The 18,380-nt window shown below is 42.3% G+C and overlaps 2 protein-coding genes across 6 annotated transcripts in view; one reads left to right on the top strand and one right to left on the bottom strand.

Annotated features, from left to right (window-relative positions):
• The window catches only part of atp5f1d (ATP synthase F1 subunit delta), a 5,695-nt gene extending 2,890 nt beyond the window's left edge, over positions 1 to 2,805 (bottom strand). For 2 of the 3 annotated variants that reach the window (XM_020612223.1, XM_020612224.1), the window contains exons 1-3: positions 2,554 to 2,803; positions 1,639 to 1,792; positions 1,275 to 1,363 (exon numbers count right to left, since the gene is read on the bottom strand). In XM_020612223.1, coding sequence (XP_020467879.1) covers positions 1,275 to 1,363; positions 1,639 to 1,792; positions 2,554 to 2,670 — 360 coding nt within the window. In that variant the 5' untranslated portion in view covers positions 2,671 to 2,803. Of the gene's footprint in view, positions 1 to 1,035; positions 1,118 to 1,274; positions 1,364 to 1,638; positions 1,793 to 2,553 lie in introns of all 3 variants that reach the window. The other variant, XM_020612225.1, reaches the window with a different exon arrangement.
• Positions 2,806 to 3,307: 502 nt separating this feature from the next.
• On the top strand, positions 3,308 to 18,374 carry cbarpb (CACN subunit beta associated regulatory protein b). 3 transcript variants are annotated; one of them, XM_020612269.1, is made up of 11 exons: positions 3,308 to 3,605; positions 4,659 to 4,829; positions 5,699 to 5,771; positions 7,502 to 7,650; positions 9,827 to 9,888; positions 10,876 to 11,038; positions 11,386 to 11,557; positions 11,944 to 12,096; positions 12,477 to 12,708; positions 13,227 to 13,416; positions 14,497 to 18,374. In XM_020612269.1, the coding sequence occupies exons 3-11, from the start codon at positions 5,724 to 5,726 to the stop codon at positions 16,028 to 16,030; spliced, it is 2,703 nt and encodes a 900-aa protein (XP_020467925.1). In that variant the 5' UTR covers positions 3,308 to 3,605; positions 4,659 to 4,829; positions 5,699 to 5,723; the 3' UTR covers positions 16,031 to 18,374. The 3 variants fall into 3 exon arrangements, with proteins under 3 accessions (XP_020467925.1, XP_020467926.1, XP_020467927.1); XM_020612270.1 differs by lacking the exon at positions 3,308 to 3,605 and adding an exon at positions 3,626 to 4,022; XM_020612271.1 differs by lacking the exons at positions 3,308 to 3,605; positions 4,659 to 4,829 and adding an exon at positions 4,880 to 5,073.
• The last annotated feature ends 6 nt before the right edge of the window (positions 18,375 to 18,380 follow it).

Raw genomic sequence — 18,380 nt, 5'->3', positions numbered from 1 at the left:
GCCGAGAGACATAGTCCCTCCAGCGCGGAGGAGGCCCTGTCTAAGGTAATATGCTAATAATGCAAATTCCTTTTAAAGCCACAAATGTTTTGACGCACACACATTCTATGATTAGGACCCTCGGCCTGCAGCAGTAATGTCGTGGAAGCAAAAACAAACCTCTTTGAGCAGAAATGGATAAAGAAAAGGGTATTTTGAATGGCAAGTTCAACTTCAAAGCCCTGCCACATGGTTCTCTTGACAAGACCAAACTTATTTGCATTTATTGTCGATGTGAAATGAGTTACCACCGGAGTACACTGAGTCTTAAAAACCATTTGCTGGCCAAGCACACAGCTGATGCAAAGAGCCGTTCTCCCCCTCACCAAAGGCAAGACACATTGGAGAGTTTGCAACGGAGATGCCTGGACAACTCTACATGCAACAAACTTCCAACAGTAATAGCTAAATGGGTGGCTACAGCTTGCAGGCCAATTACCACTGTGGAGGACGAGAGTCTGCTTGAAACAGTTCACATCACGTATGAATTGCCTTTGAGAGCCACCACTGTAACCATAATACACAACTTATATGAAGACGAGAAAGCTAAAGTGGAGGTGGTGCTGGGACAGAAACACTGATGCATGCACTGGAGACTACTGGACTTCTCTCAGTAATCAGTTACAGAACCGATGGTAGCCATCTGCGGCACCAACTCAACCAATGGCTCTAACCCATGGGGGCAAGGGGAGGGAGGGGGGTTCAGTGTCTCAGTGTCTTGCCCAAGGGCACTTCGACATGTGGACTGCTGGCACCGAGATTCAAACCTTCAACCATATGGTTGGGAGACGACTGCTCTACCCACTGCACCACTGTCACCTAATAATTTATTTCACTAACAGCACTAATTTATACACATTTTATATTGATATTTGTTTATGCTAACATTTACAATGTATATTTTTATACAGTAAATGTGTAGAAACTAAGTTCAGAAAACGCTCAGAGGTTCCAGAAGGATGGACATGGATGTCTGTTGTTGGCTAAGATCCTCACCAATTTTCTTACACTGATGCAGTAGTCTTGTGCATCCAGTGTCACCAAGTTCTGCAGTTTTTCTCGCTGATTTGCAAAACAGCTATTGAGATATAAAAGGGTTAACTATGGTGGCATTAAATGAAAATAAAATTTCTCACAGTTGACAAATTCTTATTATCTCATGATATGCTGGCCAACATTAGAAACACTACAGTTCTATTTTGTATGTCAGTGACATGAGCTATATTTTTACTCACTGTAATGTCCAGCTGGTCCAAGGGAACAGCCTCTTCAGCTAGCAGTTGCACTGAGGAATCGGTGTTGACTGTTACTGACCCACTGCTCACTGCATGCACACACACACACGCACACACACACACACACACACACACAAAAACACTAACTAAACATGCCCAGTGCATTTTGCTGTTTTATAACTAATGCAATGTGCATTATTGAATCCAGTGTGTAATTAATTATTATAAACTGTTTCACCTACACACAGATACCACTGTTTAGTCATATTAAAGCAAAAACATCATTCATTTGATCAGTGAGATCATTAAGTCAAAAACCTGTCCTCAGTTTTTATGTAATTTTATTAATAAAGCACAAACTTACCAAAGTATTTGGCAGATGAGCCATCGTCATTGAAGATTGTGACAACACCAGGCCTGAGCACCTGCAAGGTGGGTACGTGAGCAGGTAGGATACCAAATGCACCAGTGAGTGTGGGCACATCAACCTGTCTCACACTGGCCTCTTTGAAAAACACCTGGAGATAGAAAACAGGGGATGAGAGGTATAATCACTGGCATACAAAGACCCTGCAACAATTCAACATTAACAAATGCAGCTGCCAAAATATAAATTGCTAAATTCTTAATAGAACTGAGCGTTTCCAATAGCTATTACAATACGATAGGACCACTTTCCGTCACAGTTCCATTGACTTTAAATCAATGATCATGCGTCAGGTTTGATCGTTTAAATTAAATACATCAGTTCAGCAGCAGAATGTGAGGAACTGTGTAAAACTACTCTTTATTGTCGAGGTGCCTGTTAGCAGGGCGAGATATTACCACTGACATGAACGTGAAGGTTAGCAGGCTCTGCATTTGACACCCCTGCAAAGAAACTCTCACAATTTAAACTGAAGTCAACACCACACACTTAAATCAGAACGAAAACATGCACACAAATTTACTTTAAATTACAGGACTAGGAGACAGCAATGATTATATTATACCCTTTCGCGAATTAAACACTGCCGGTTAAATACAATGAATGACCAATAGTTTGGCTAACGTTAGCTAGATAGCAAGCTAACTCCCTGACAGTACAAGCTATAACTGAACTGTATGCGCGTAACAAACAAACCGTAACCAACAGCACATAATTGCTAAACGACTCCAGGGGAAAACTTCTCCGAAAACGGCGATGGTGTATTTCACTGAGAAACTAAGTTGGCCGTATGCTAGCCGGGCCCAAGATGCCTCGCCAATAATAACGTTAACATTAGCCAGCTAACGCTACCTGTGTCGGGGAGGCGAAAGTGAAGGACATTTGCGTAGGAACGGAAGCTGCCTCGGCGTAGGAGCGAGCATGCCTCAGCACAGGGAGAGCACAGCGGAGAAATCTTGCTGCCATCATATATGAAGATCAGATTTTATTCGAATACAAACGAATGACAGCAATCCCCAAACCCCTGCGTGAAGGCAGTCGATGTGCGCTTAGTAGGACAAGGACGTCGGTATCCTACCCATAAAGCTTTACGCTAGTGCAAAGCGTATAGGGTAATGTAGTCTTAAAGAAAAACGACCTTCAGTTAGGGAGGTTCAGGCAGGTAATGTGAATTGGTTGTGTGAATTTAGGGCGGTCATTATCATGTTGTTCGCAACATAGCCTATTACATTAAACCGTTCAGGGAACAACATTTAGGAAGGAGTCGTCCCTTTGGCAAGACTCTCATATAATTGCTGGTTTTCATACAGGAATCTATGAACATACACCGCCAGTAGATGGGGCCAAAATTATGTCTAATATGCTACACATGTTATAAAAGATAGACCCATCAGTCTAATTTCGCAAAAGGCTTGTGTTGCGTTTTTGTACGCCACTTGTATGGCGCTATTGACCTCCCCCATATACAGACTTTTCAGCCTGTACGGCTTCATCATTTCCACACTAGCAAGATATAGTGACTGCATAGCCTCCAGCGGTGGAAACAAGTAAATAAAAGAACACAAAAGATGCCTTACAGTTACTAGAATGTGTGTGACAAGAGGGAAATGTTATAGTGTACACTCTCGGTGAGTCTCCCGGCCTCTGACCCTGTCTGCAGCGTTGCTATAGCTGTGCAGACGGAGGATCAGATCATTTTGAGAAACCCTTCAGTCACTCAGCTTTACCGCACTCCTTCCGTCACGTGGTGTGCCTCTGACTGGGCGGTAGGTGTGTCTTAAACAGTGGGGTTTCATTCATAAATACCGTATGCTTTAAAATCCACCTCTGAAGCGTTCACAGAAGAGTTCCCATGCTCTTGGCTTTGCCCCGCCACCCCTGCATGGACCAGGCTAGCTGAGTAGGTGAGTGCTGCTCCCTTCGCTGCATGCCTCCTCGTCTGCTGGAGCAGCCACTCCAGATCGTGAGCTACATTCGCTGTCGGTGTCACCGGACTGATGAAAATCATATGCGTCTATGAAATACTGAAATGTTACATTTATAAACCTCGGTGTGCTTTTCAGAGTATATCAGGTTTTCTTCCATTTTTAAGTTCACTATCGTCATCACGTAAAGTAGGTGATCTTGCATTCTTGCAAGAGATTTTCAGCTAAAGCTCTACAAGGAAACAGCTGCTTGAGCCGATGCTCTTTATTTTGTTCCGGGGGAAATATTGCAGGAGCTACCAAGCACTGAGAAACGGGATGCAGCTACTCCTCATTATAAACAGATTATTACCAGATCGAAAATGAGCCATTACATGTCTGTGATGGTCTAATGAGGTAATCTATTGTGGCGATTTAAAAAATGGGACGAAATTTAAAGGGCTAATGGAAGCCACAAAGATAGACTGTATTACCAGTAATTCAGCTGGTATAGACAGAAATGTTGTTAAGCATGACGGGATATGTTACTGCTGGGACATCTGTGTCTCACCATCTGCTCAGTCTGCTAATCAATAGAGCAGTCTTAAAGGTTTGCATCCCCACAGAACAGAAGTAGGCTAGGCGTTGTGTTAAATATCATTTTATCACTTAGCTATTTTATAAATATGTTAGAATGTCCTTATATTGCTTGATGCTTAGTAAAGCAGAGCAAAAGCAGCGAGGTGTTATAAGGCTGTCATTTCTGCTGATGTGTTGATGAAAACAGCTGTGATAGATTTAGCTTTCTTAGTGTTGTCATAATCCTGCATGGAATATGTTCTGAAGTCTGGTTTGTCTCTCTCTCTCTCTCTCTCTCTCTTTTACCCAAAGAGCACTAAGAAATACAATGCTTCCTATGGTCATCATTACTGAAACAGACTAACTGTACAGGGAAGCCTTTCTCTGATGTGCATATGTTGAATGCAGACACTTGTGTCATGCAACACTTATCCACACAAACAACTTTTTGCTGTATGTTACGTTCACTATCAGCCATGCAGCACCGCCGTCTCATTGATCCAAGGCCGCTGGGCCAGCCCTGAGGGGGAACACTGCTGCTCAGGCTCAGGATGAGGATGCAGCAAGGGAGCTGAGGAGAAGACTCTTGAGCCACAACCTGACACACACATCCAGAGCAGCTGCTGCACACTGCCCTCCATTAGGGTAAGACTGCTTGGCTGGTAGAAAGCAGAATGTGGCAGGGCTGCACAGGAAAGCATTCTGGTCACAGCCTGATGTGTTTTTCTGTAACAGTTTTCATACTTGGACAATAGATCGAGGGAATTAGCTGGTAGCAAAGGCCTCTGCAATAGCTTACAGGTTGTGGTGCTGAAGTTCAGTTCTGCAGTGACTGGTAGGAGAGCAAGGAGTGCTGAGTGCTGCTGGTATGTCGCTTCTCCCCTTCTGGGTGAGTAGATCTATCCAGGGCGGGTATGGGAGTGTGTGGGTGTTTGGTGCAGCAGCAGCGGTATTAATGGTTATGATCTGTAAAAGCGAATGCATAGCAGCAGCAATAGTAGTGGAACTCAGCTGCTGGAGCCAGGGTTTAGTAAGAGCTGCTATTTTTCTCCATTCTATGTGTGTGTGTGTGTGTGTGTGTGTGTGTGTGTGTGTGTGTGTGTGTGTGTGTGACGCAGACAGAGAGTCTTGGGGTTTATAAGGAATTATGGGTGATTTACAGCTGAGATGTTAACATTTTCATCTTCTGTGGGATTGAGCGCATGCATACAAGCACAAGCCATACATGCATTTTGGCTTTTTCTTGCAGTCTTTCATGGCTGTTTGAGATACAACAAGATTTTTCTGCTGCAACAGACATCTTCTCATCTTCTATCATATTGTAAAATGTGACATAAATGTTAATTTACTATCAGCCTGTATTAATGGACCACACAGACACTGGAGTTCTATTTTACGTTTACATGTATCGGGTTGAGTTAAAACAGATAAAACGCAGCCTCTGCTGAGCTGACTGTGATTTGATGAACAGCTCCAGTAACAGTCATTTCCTCTGTGTGTTTGTTATCTCTCAGGGGGGCTCTCTATTTGGCCTGGACCATGAGCAATGAGTCTGCCGTCTGGAACATCCTACCAGAAAACTCCACGGTAAATTTGCGTTTCACCACTGGTTTGTTCTCATACTTACTGTGTGTGTCAGTGTGGCACCGTGTGCATATGTTATATTCAGCTCACCACCAGAACCATACTTTCGTTCATATTCTCTTCTGGCCAGTTGACTGGCTAATAGAGAACATCCTGACCTGGACATGTTATAATTAAATCTCAGATCTAATCTCATCTTTAATTTCCTTTTGCAGAGAAATTACAGTGTGACATCAGAGTCTAGCACTCATTAACACTTGCTTGTGTGAAACCTACTTGGAAAACACTAGTTTGCTATTATAATTTGATCAACAAGCATTATTCAACTATTTTTAAATGGAAAAATTAGAACACGGGAAGGCAATTCAGGAAAGTTTATTTATTTAAATCTGTACAATAAAGCCTGTGTTGGCGCTGTAAAAAGCATAAGCAAAATGTTCTTTGTATGTTGTGGTCCTGCAGCCTGTTACTGCCCTTTTGTAGTTTTGTAATTAACATTAATTACAAAAAAACAGGTGTTTATCATTTTTTTATGTGTCTTGTAAGTTTTTGTATGGCCAGGATTTCTTTTTTAAATTGAATATTTTATGGTTATTATCTGAATTGATATAACCACTTAATGTTTTTAGACCTTCTTTCATTTATTTGCTAATAAATCAAGTTTGGTTTTTAACATTAAAATGGGATTCCTAGCTAACAGCGAGCTACAAGTACTGAGCTGCTCTTTGTTTTAAGGACTTAAATGATTAGCATTAATACATAATACTGACAAATATATGCAGTAGTAGATCCCACTATACAATGTATGGCATACCGTATGTAAGCGACAGATGTCCGTCTGTTTTTTGTGCAAGTCTCTGTGGTGGTTTGAATACAGTTTTTTCAATAGGTGAGGAGGGAGAGATTTCAAGATGTCTTGGCCTCCTCTGATAAAACTAACTGAATATTATTGCTTAAAACAATAGAACCAAGGTACTATAGTCTTTACCAGTGCTCCTCGTGTGGTTAATTCAGGTTAACAGCCCCGGTATTTATTGATTAATTGCACCATTGTGTTTATAGATCCACTTTATGCAAAAATCAATCTTTTCGCTGCATGGTGTTAGTAAGAAGGCAAAGCAGGTGTACTGTAGATGTGTCAGGTATTTCATGTGTCAAACCACATGCCTGTGATTCACTTATACTGAACCTGTACAGTGCACTCTTCTGTACAATGCTGCATTTTTGGTGCACTCGTGACCAGTATGATTGTATGAATGTTACCATATGGCATTCCTTTACCTCCAGTTATGACCTGAAGTGAAACTTTGTATATTTCATATCTGGGCTAGGCAGTGAGAATAGGAGTAAGAGGAGAAAACTTTAATGGGGGTGGGTTTTATTTATTAATTTTTTATTTTTAATCTCTATTCGTCATTTCACAATGGCGCAGAATTAATGGTTTCAGTGGTTTGATGTTCATGTGGGAAGCTTATACTTGTGCTCTCTCTCACTCCTGAAGCAGCATATGTAATGTCCAGACTCAGCACAGGAATACAGCAACCTTTCTTCTTGTTATCTGTCTTCATTTCCCTCACTGTCTACTCACAAATTTGAGCTATATTATGGTGCAATCAGCATTTAACAAACAACCTACAGGCATCTATCTATCTATCTATCTATCTATCTATCTATCTACCTACCTACCTACCTTCCTACCTAAATGTATTTTTGTCCTCTTCTTTGTACCTCAGGAGATCCTGTTCGAGGCAGAGGAGCAGCAAGATGGCTTCATGTTCCTCCTGGTGATCCTCTCCATCTTCCTAGTTGGAGCACTGATCTTCATCGCTGTCCTCCTTATCGCCTGCCGCTGTTGCTGTCGAGGAGGGCACTGCTGTTCCAGGTGAGACACAGAAATTATGCATGACATTAAGCACTGAAGCACTGTGACATAAACGTAAGGGCTGATATTAAGGGTGGACTTAATATAAGCAGCAGCTGCTGCACAATGTAATATCAAGAGCAGTGTAATATATGATACCTTATTAAACCTGTGGTGTTCAGTTTTTTGTTGGCATTGTGCCACAGAGCTATTCATTCACCTCTGGCAGTTTTGAGGTGATAGAATATGGTGTTGTATTTTTATTTATTTATTTTTTTTGTTGTTTTTTTTATTAGAATGGCATGTTCTCCAGGTACAGTATATACGGTATAGAGAATGGATAGATGGATGGGTCATTGCAGTTGCATATTAAGCTAACCTCTTCAAGTGGAAACATCCTGTTTACTCTACCGAGTGAATCCTAAACCCATCTTCAGAATGATTCCATTAAGAGACAACAGTTACAGTAAAATAACAAAGGCTGTATTGCTGTAGTTGTCAGAGATAAATTATGTAATCCCACGGAGACTCATGTAAGCTAGTTAAAACAGGAGAGCACAGTGCAATCTCTCATTAAACATGTCCACTCAGTGTCAGTACCCCCTGTGGGGCTGTTATGAAAACACCTTGGTGGAAACACATTCAATATTCATGCACATTTATTTGTGATTCATCTGTGTTCATTCAGCAGAGCCGTGGCTCTATAAGATCACTTGTCCCTCTCTACAGCAGCATGCACCATCACATATGGCTGAATATACAGTATGAGGTTAGATGCAGATAAACAGAGCACAGAGGGTAAGGCATGAAAAGGCTAGGTTTGCTGGAGGAGAGCAAGAGGAGAATTGAGCAGACCAGTACAAATGATGAGTGTAATGAGATTTCATAGCAGCCATTGGCGGTGAGTAATCTTGTGTGTCAACCCAGTCCCGTGTGCACACAGCAAGTACATGCACGCACTTAGGCTCACACAGGGAAGCAGGAGCCACAGAGGAAATGAAAGACAAGAAGGAGCAAAGATGGGTAGATGGAGAAATCCTTCAAGCCACTTTACACCCACACACATACACACATACATAAGTACACATTAAAATCAAAGCTCTGCACAAAGAAATCAGACATAGAGAAATGACTGGGAAAAGCTTTCAGCTTCATTTTCTGCCTGGAAATCCTGGAAATGTGATTTAAGAAGGACTATTAGAAATGTGAAAATAGGAAGGTTTACAGAAAAAATACTAAAGAATAATAAACCCTTCACAACAATAAGACCTTTACCTTTGCTTCCTAAATTCTGCAGCAAAATATTAGATGCCTTTTCCCCTGTTTGCTTTATATAGGCTAATAAACCTGTCACTTTCTTCTGGTTGTGCCCCTGATTATCTGAAAAATGGCTGCAACAACCTCTGTTTCAAAAGTTTGATCTGGATCCAACACATCTAAGCTGTTACAACGCAAATCAATTTCTGGCTTTCATTGCTAAGATCCTTGAACAGACTGTGGCTATACAACAAAAAGTCACAAATAAAAAGTAAGAGAATGGATTACATTTTACGCTGGCTACCAGTTTGTTAAAAAGTTGATTTTAAGTTTTTACTTATGATCTTAAAAGCATTTTATGGACTGGCCCTTTAATTACTAGTGTCATACCAACTTGCACACAGTCTGAGGTCTTTGCAAAATTGCTCTGAGGCTTTTGTAACTTGATTTATTCCTGGTAAAGTGCCTCTCAAGTTGTATGTATATGTATGTGTAGATACATACCGTGCTGTGTTATACACATGTACAGTATGTATTCCACATAAATAAAATCACTCTCTAGATTTTGAAATGTGTTACAGTAACTTAACCTATTATTATTATCATTTTGCATTTTTGTGTTCTTAAAGATGATTGAAAGTCCCAAAAAGCTTTATCATTTTAAAAGGTCCCCCTCCATTAGGGTCCACATGGGCTGTTGATTTTACAGACAGGGACCCACTTAGACAAACAGCACAGTGAGCTTTCAGTCCTGTGAGTTTGTCCATGACCTGTGTGTGTATTTAAACTCACAGTGAACAAAAAGGTCAAACAGAGTAACAGAGGTGATCACTGTGGTCGCCTGTGTGGCTGCCCACATCAGCGGGATCCGAGAAATGAAAGGCAGACTTCAGGGATAATCATGGCACCGCATTGATCTGAATGTTTCTGTGTGCCCCAGGACTAGCGATGACCCAGAGAAAACCAACACCACCTACCTGGAGGAGTCTCGGCCCACCCATGGTAAGAGAAAAATAGACAAAGGGAGGGAGGGGGGAATAGAGGAAGAGTTAAATAGCCAAGTATCTGAAAGAGAGAGGAATAATAGTCATAAAGGGGGTGGGAGATGGAGGGATGGGATTGATGGAAGAAGGGATATTTTGATTCTTTCAGCACAAACGTGTAATGTCTATTCCATTATAATACTGTCATCTAACTACTACTGTACTACTGTGATGTAATGTCTATTCCATTATAATACTGTGATCTCAACCCAATTAGTTTAAGTAGTTGTGCCTCTCCTGGAACACATTTTGACATTTTGGGACCAGTGAATGTACTCTGTCTCCAGTGATAGTGATGTATTAAAAGACAGTATCAGTTTGGAACCAAACAACTTTTGTAAGGCATTTTGTTTTACCACGCCTTTCGCCCGCAGCTGGCTGGGATTGGCTCCAGCCCCCCGTGACCCCGTTTGGGACTAAGCGGTTTAGAAAATGGATAGATGGATGGATTTTGTTTTATATTCTTAAGTCAGCAGTTTGCCATGAATCAGTATGTTGATACTGATCCTCCACAAAGGTGTCTGAACATCAGCTGCTTCACTCTTGGGCAGACCTTTTAAAATGGGTTCTGGCCATTTTATGCATTTAACTACACAACTGAAAGATGACAGGAAATAAGGAGATATGGAATGATATACAATAAAGGTCCCTGCTGTACTAGAACTGGAGACGTGCTCTGAACCCCTAAGCCAACATTTCCACCCTAATTTAGATGTTTATAATAAATTAGAAATCATATTGCTTAGACCAGAGTGGGTATAGAACATGTGACAAAATCCTGACCTACTGTTGACTTACATAAAATATATTACTATCAATGAACAACAAATGATAAAATAAGTGCTCTTCTGTCTTTCTTTGTCATCACCTCCCATACCTACTTCATACTTTTCTCTACCTAATTATCTGTCACCTCTGTCTACTTCTTCCTTTGTATCTGTCATAGAAATCACCATCAGGGTGGATGAGTCAGACTGTCTGTCCATAGCCAGCTCTCACAATCAAGAGACAGAGCGCTTTCTCTCCACGGGCACGACAGGCCGGCGTGTCTCTTTCAATGAGGCTGCGCTCTTCGATCATGGCAAGAAGGCCCAGGAGAAGGGCCGCAGGTCAGAGCTCCTACACACAGAAGCCCACATCAAAGGCTATACAGTATTTTATTCTATCCATCTCAGCTGTATGTTAGTTTAGGGTTAAGAATGAATTAAAAAATAGTACATGTGCTCTGGACAAAGAGAGCTCTCATTATCTCAGTGCCCTGCTTTTCTCTAAAATGATTGAGCCTGATATGCAAATTCTTTAAAAGGAATTATTCTGTGGTGATAATGCAGAATCCTGACCAGGTGTGATGTATGTGCAAGGATAACTTTCAGGATTTACTTATCAAGAGTGTATGCAACATATATCTCATGTTGTACTGGTTTAATTGCTTTTAATTCTGTGTTGGCCTTCCCAGGTACACTCTGACCGAGGGTGACTTTCACCACCTGAAGAATGCCCGTCTCACACACCTCCATATCCCTCCCGCAGCCCTCAAGATAGTCACCATCCATGAATGCGACTCTGCTGAGAACACCATCACCATGACAACAAGACCTGTTGCTAAGTCAGCACTTGCCATCTTCCAGGTGACAACTTTGATCTGCTGTTAGTGCTGATGCATTATTAGTCCTGACTGGGGCCAAATATCATCAGACTCTCAGATCAGGGCAGCCTGATGTACTATAACATAGGCATCATGAATCTCTTTGCCTGTGCATTTCAACAGGCCCTTATTACTCATTTAGGTGAGGCTGTTTAGTAACTGAGGCTGGGGAGGGAATCTGGACATGATGTTGTAGTACTGCAGAATGTAGTTGTACAAGTATGCCTATTACTGATTGAATTTGGGGATGCTTTTTCAGATGGAAATTCCAGTTAATTATCTAGGGCTTATTAACTGGATCAATCAGCAGGGCTTTGCCAAAAAAAGTTCCAGGGATAAAAGTCTAATGTTGAGTTTGCTTCCTTTCAGCCAATGCTGTGCCCCCTACCACAAACAGCATTGACCAGCCTGAATGTCAGTCCCAGTGGTGCTCTCCCTGGAGATACTCTCAACTCTGTGGTGGACACCAGCTTCAGTGTTAACACTACAGCTCTCAGCACTAAGGAGCAAAGCTCCATCTCCGTAAGTTACTTCCAACTAGTATCTGCACTTAGGTCACACAGTGATCGTCTTTCAGAAACGTTTCACATAAAAAAAGTAGTAAGCAGTGAGTATGCATACAATTTACTTGTAAGAGCTCATGTTTTAAGAAACTAGGCATGACTCTAAGCAAGATCCAGGTCAACTTGATGTTTGTGGAGTTAATTATTTGTAGAGTGACATGTTTTCTTAAATCAGTTAGTCTTTACACCAGCCAGCCTGTCAACCAGTGAATCATCCATATGAATGTTAGAGGGTTACAGGGACAATAAGAGTGATGGTTGATGTGTAAACAAGGAAGTCCATATGGAACATCAGAGGGGATTATACTCAGATGTTCCTCTCTCTCTTCTCAAATCGAGATGGTGGGAGTAGGGCCCCGGGGCAGAGGCAGCAGTGTCAGTGTTGGAGAAGGGGCCGTGGTGAGGAGCAGTGCCCCTCCTGCTGGTGGTGGTGCCGGAAGCCAGGGGCCCATGTTGCAGTTTTTCACTAAACTGCGGCGCCATGCAAGTCTGGAAGGGGCTAGTCCCTACTTCAAGATTAAGAAATGGAAGCTGGACAGCAGCCAGAGAGCCTCCAGTCTGGACACCAGAGGTAATGGATCCTTGACGGTTTAAATTGTATTTCTGCTATATAATTTTTAGAAACAATTTTTGTCGGTCTAGCAAGATAATGAACCAGTTCTTTATGGTGCTCTCTCACAATCACAACAGAGAAACCAATAGTGCTGGAAAATTCTTTCTTAGGTGCATTATGTCTATTATTATTATTGTCAGGGTAAACAGACAGTGATTAAGCAGGGGGCTCCACCAACCAACTGTGACATGGCTCTTGGCTGCTAAAAGTCAGATATACACACAGACACACACATACAAGACAGATGGCTCACTGGTGCAAAATTTGGTTGTTCCAAGTCAGTTTGAGCTCTTCATTGATTATATACACACTTCTCCCTGCTCTTTCCCATGCTCACATAACAACAGACCAAAGAAAGATCACTAAATCCCCTCAGAAACCTCAACAACTGATTAATCAAGTGTCACTTCACTCCTGCTCGGTGTTACACAACATGTATAACTCAGTGCTCTTTCCTCATGCTCGGTGCGAGCCAGGCTCTCCAAAGAGGAGGCATTTCCAGCGCCAGCGAGCTGCCAGCGAGAGCATGGACCAGGACAACAACGACACACACCACACAGACCTCATTCAGTACATCGCTCGCACACAGGATGTGACCTACTGTCCCAGCCAGCCCACCACATGCATCCTCTCACCTCCTTCCACACCACCCCCTTCCCTCGGCAGGTATCTTTAATTCCCTTGCCATTCATCCTGTTCCACTGCTTTGCTGTCTTGCACTCATTTATTTACAGTAAACCTATGGCAATGATTTCCAATAGGCTACAGCTCCAAGTCTCAGTTCTCCACCACTTTGCCTTAACAAAACTATGCTCTTTTCACCAGGGTATAAAGGCAGTGTAGAACAATTCTAAGTGGTTGTTTTACCATTTGAAATGAGCAGGGATAGAGGATGACCAAATGGGAAATATTGTGTCAAGCAAATTTAACTGTAAATCATTGAAACTTTTGTTTAAAAATGGTTCTCTTGTCATCCTTAGACGAATTGCTTTGCTGTGACAAAACAGACCAAGTTAAATAACTGTAAATACAATCTAACCACAGTTGGATCTTGAGGTCCCTGTAAACAAGAGGTCTTTCAAAACCACTGTCATGATTTAAAGCCAGATGTAGGGGATTCCCAGAGTTCACATTTTTTAGAGAGTTAAGTGGAGAATTGGGACACGGGGTTTATATCTGGCATAGGAAAGAATTCCATCGCTGACATGGTTCAGTAATATCATGATGTCTGCAGAAGTGCAAGGGTCAGTGTGATTTTTTTTTTTAAGTTTGCAATATAGCAATAGAGAATCTGCAAGTATTGGGATTTTCAACAAAAATACCCAATCTCCTTAAGTATCTCCTTCCTTTATTTTCCTTCTAGGAATATTAGATTAAACAACAGCAGTATTTGCTGTGCATGTTAACACATGTTTGTTGTTGAAAATAACAGCAATTTCCGGAATGAGCTAAGAAATTTGATGATCCTCACACTCATTCACAGTTTATTGCTCCCGATATCACTCAAGTTATGTTCCAAGCAAGATATCATTTTTAAATGTATCCTCCCAAGTTAAAGCAGGGACATTTCTGAGCACTACCTTTGCAGCCATTGCCAGTCATAAAAATCATTCTGTGCAATGTGAACACAACCACGTCTCAGATGAATGTGTTATTTAGGTAAGTGTTCTGACACTTGATTTGTGTGTCTGTTTGTCCCTTTCCTTCTCTCCTTATTTCTTCTTCATCCCTGTGTTCACACTGCAGGGTAGAGGTCGAGGTGATGGTGGAGCCCAGCTGCAGCCATGGAGGACTAGGGGTGATTGGCCTATCCCCTGATCCCCAAGACGAAGCACTGTCCCTGGCAAGAAGGGAAGGTGCTGACCCTTTGGACCCCCTAGATCATCAGGACCCCCAGTCTCTTTACAGAGATATCTGGACCCTTCGTGCAACACTGGAACAGTACACCGCCTCTGACCAGAGTAGTAGCAATGACAGGAACTCTGTCTGCAGTGATGCTGACAGTGTGTGTTCGCTGGGCGGACGCACAGAGACAGAAAGAGGAACGCTCCCTAGCTACCCGTTCCAGGATTTAGGGGATGATGCAGAGGGTGGAGAGGATGACAAGGAATTTTTGGTGTATGTGGATGAGAAGTTGGGTGTAAAAGAGAGAAGAAAGAGGAAACAGGACAGCACAGAATCAGAGCGAGGGGGCAGTGATGGAGAAACGGGGACTCGTAAATTACTGCAGATGGACAGTGGCTATGCGTCAATAGACGCTCCAACAAGAGGTCCTGAAGACCTGCGACTGTTTGGGAGCAGCAGCATCAGTGGAAGTCCTACGGATAGAACAGCCCATGAGAAAAGGCACCACTTTACCAGTGCAGGGCGAACTGGTACTATTGGCGAGAGCTTTGAGTCTCATCTCTTTGAGGAGGAGCCGGAAGATGAGTTATTGATGGGTGCTAGTGGAGGAGTTTCCATAGAAACAGGTGCTGGTTCACTAAACTGGTTTCCATATGGTCAGATGCTTAAACCTCGAGAGGCTGCTCAGCCTTCACCTCAACCGCCAATCCTACATGTTCGGCGGGACTACAGCATAGATGAGAAGACAGATGCACTCTTCCATGAATTTCTCCGCCATGACCCTCAGTTTGACCAGCAGGAGTCACCGCTCAAGAAGCATCGGTCCCGAATACACCTCCGCAAGCAGTGGCAATGCCACAAGCAGTGGAGCGACCCCGGTGTTAGACACTTTCAATCCTCCTTTGAGAGACAGCGGACTCCACTACGGAGGGGTGAGAGTGTAAACTACCCACTGGACACAAGCTACCACAGCACGCTGCCCCGCATTGTTAGTGCTCCTGATGAGGATACCAGTGATGGGACTGGCAGCACACCTGGCACTCCAAAGGTCGAACCTACGACTACAGAGTATGGTGGCAAGGACAGGGAACAGGACGCCACTATCAGAGACATTGAGCACCTGACCTCATCTTCTCTACCACCCCTTCATCCCTCTGTCTCAGAGAAAGATGGAGGGCCGGTAGAACCCCTTGATATTCCAGAGGACAGCAAACAGTCTGGACTCCATTCTGAGCCCCCAGACGAGCGCTCGCCCCCTCAGCTGTCTGACTCCTCAGGCTACGGCCCACAAACCATCACAGAAGAGTTCACAGACAAACTGTCTGCTAACTTGGAAGAGAGGCTGTACATGGGCCTTCGCAGGACCAAGGACACAGCCACCGAGTGTGTGACGATGACAGCCACACATGCTTCTCCAGACCACAGCCCAGTGTAGCAGGGCTCCAGTTTTCCTCCTCGTCAACCTCACTCTTGCTGATACACACTTTTTCTTTCTGTTTCATTTGTCTTTCCTCAGTTTAAATCTCTCTCTGATTACAGCTTGAATGGTGTGATCCAGCCCCATGAAGAAACAGTGGAAAATATACTTTAAATCAGTCCATAATTAAACACACTTTTACTTACATATAATTGTATATACAGTTGATCCACTAGAAATGCATCCAGTCTGTTGTTTTGCCTGTTAGTAGTAGATGAACTCAGCTAACATATCAAAAATAATGGGTTTGTCCATTAATTTTATATTTCTATTTAGTCTCTGTTTTGCTGTCTCTACTTGCTGTCACTTCCATCTCTGCTCTCCAGTAAGAATAAGTGAAACTGAGGAGCAGGTATGGCCTCTATAACTGTTGATCCACTGTGAAACCAGGTGCTATTAGACAGGTAGAAAGCTACAGATGTGGACACAACAGTTACCTGCCAGTCCTGTGATCATGCGTTACTGGATATTAAATAGTTTTATCACCATCTTGAGATAAAAAGACTAGTTAGAATATATTAATACATCTATCAAAGCTATATGAAGCATACATTATCTTGATGTAGGCCTATTCTGGGATAATCTAGACCTAGAAATGTATAACAGAGACTAAAAGTGGAAGAGGTTACTCAATGTAACGTTATTCAGAATGGTTTTAAATCCATAGTTCCAAACCTCTGGGTCAGGATGTCCCAAGAGGTCACAAGATAAATTTAAAAGGTCAGCAGATGATTAAAGTAATACAAAAGAAAAAATATATTATATATTTTTGTGGCTTTTTTTTTTCATCAGCCAATCGCAAGCGATAAATCTGTCCCACCACTGTCCTTTAAGTCAGCATGGAAGCTTTGACATGGTTGCTAAGAGCAGTTAAAATTGTTCAGGTATTTAAATGAACAATGTCAACAGAAGGTTATTCATTTTCCTCTATGCTTTTTGTGGCCATATTTCTATTGTTGTTTTTCAGGGACGTAGCTACTGTATGTACTGTAGCTAGCTAGATATGAAAGAAGCTGTCCTCATATTTATTAACACTTACAAAGCTTTGTTTGGTCAACTGTTTCAGGTGTCTAGAGGTCTAAAGTTGACCAGGCTTTATTTAAGGAGCCACTGCCAAAATGTTTGGTAACCACTGGTCTAGATCAATGAACTGGGATAATGATAGCCAAAGTTTCACCCAGACATACTTATTTTGAATTGGAAACTATCCTTTAATTTTCCTCACTGAGTGTCTGACTGGCCATTATGTTTGATTGACTGAAAATGCTTTGCACTGTGTGGCAAGTGTCTTATATTTCTCTGGTATGATGATGACACTAATATTCAACTCCATGAGCTATGACTTTTAGTATTTTGGGCATCACTGACATGACATCTGCCCTAACACAGAGAACAGGCTCAGCCTAGTGCAGGTCCACAATCATAGGCAGGTCAGTTATATTAAAGTTATTAGACAAGATGGCTGCCCTAAAAGTCTGTTCTGTGAGCCTCGCCGAACAGACTTTATTTGTTCATGTCTGACATTCTTAGTTTTCCCTTCCTCTCCAGAGAAAGTTGACAGTGCATTAAATGCCTCCCTTGGGGGCCCAAGGATTTCACTTCCTGCCAGCATATAGAACTAGACTGAACAACGACGCTATTTGTACTTATTTTTTTCACTTATTTACCTTCCAATGTGCAATTAACACAAACTACTACTGCCATTCAAATGAAACCACATAAGGAGATTATGTGCTGTGGGCAACAAATAGCCAGCAAGTACTGGCTGGAATTAAGATGAAAGTTTTTGCTATTATGTCCTCAGCAGCACGTTGATTGTGATCCAGTTTCGCTCATGAAATCTTATTCTCACAGGAGCTGTCAGGCTTCCCACATGCAAAGAGGAGAGCCACTGCAGAAGATGGTGTTGAATATTAATCATAACAGGAGAAGGAAAGTGTTTTTATCTTATCTCCCTCTTTGTCACCATGCTGTAAATTGGAGGGAGTGAATAGAAAATCGGCGGGGGGGGACTATGATCTTCCTCTTTATTTGGGTGTGACAATGATGACCCTTTCCAGCCCCCCACATTAGATCCTTGTCTGCTGCATGACAGGAATCTCCTCTTGTGGCTAAGTGGACTCTGAGGAAGACTGCATTCCTCATTAAAAGAACAATGGCTGAGATGAAAGAAGATGAACTCAAATAACAAGAAGAGAAGGCAGTGGCTTCTTTTGTTCTGTGCTTTTTTTTTTCAGGGAGCTGCATCAACACACATACTGTCACCATGAAGAAACATAATGTTCTGTGCTCTGGCACAGCTTTGCGC

This window comes from Monopterus albus, unplaced genomic scaffold (assembly GCF_001952655.1).
Source record: "Monopterus albus unplaced genomic scaffold, M_albus_1.0 scaffold122.1, whole genome shotgun sequence".
Lineage (NCBI taxonomy): Eukaryota > Metazoa > Chordata > Actinopteri > Synbranchiformes > Synbranchidae > Monopterus > Monopterus albus.
This window is presented reverse-complemented; position numbering and strand designations above follow the sequence as displayed.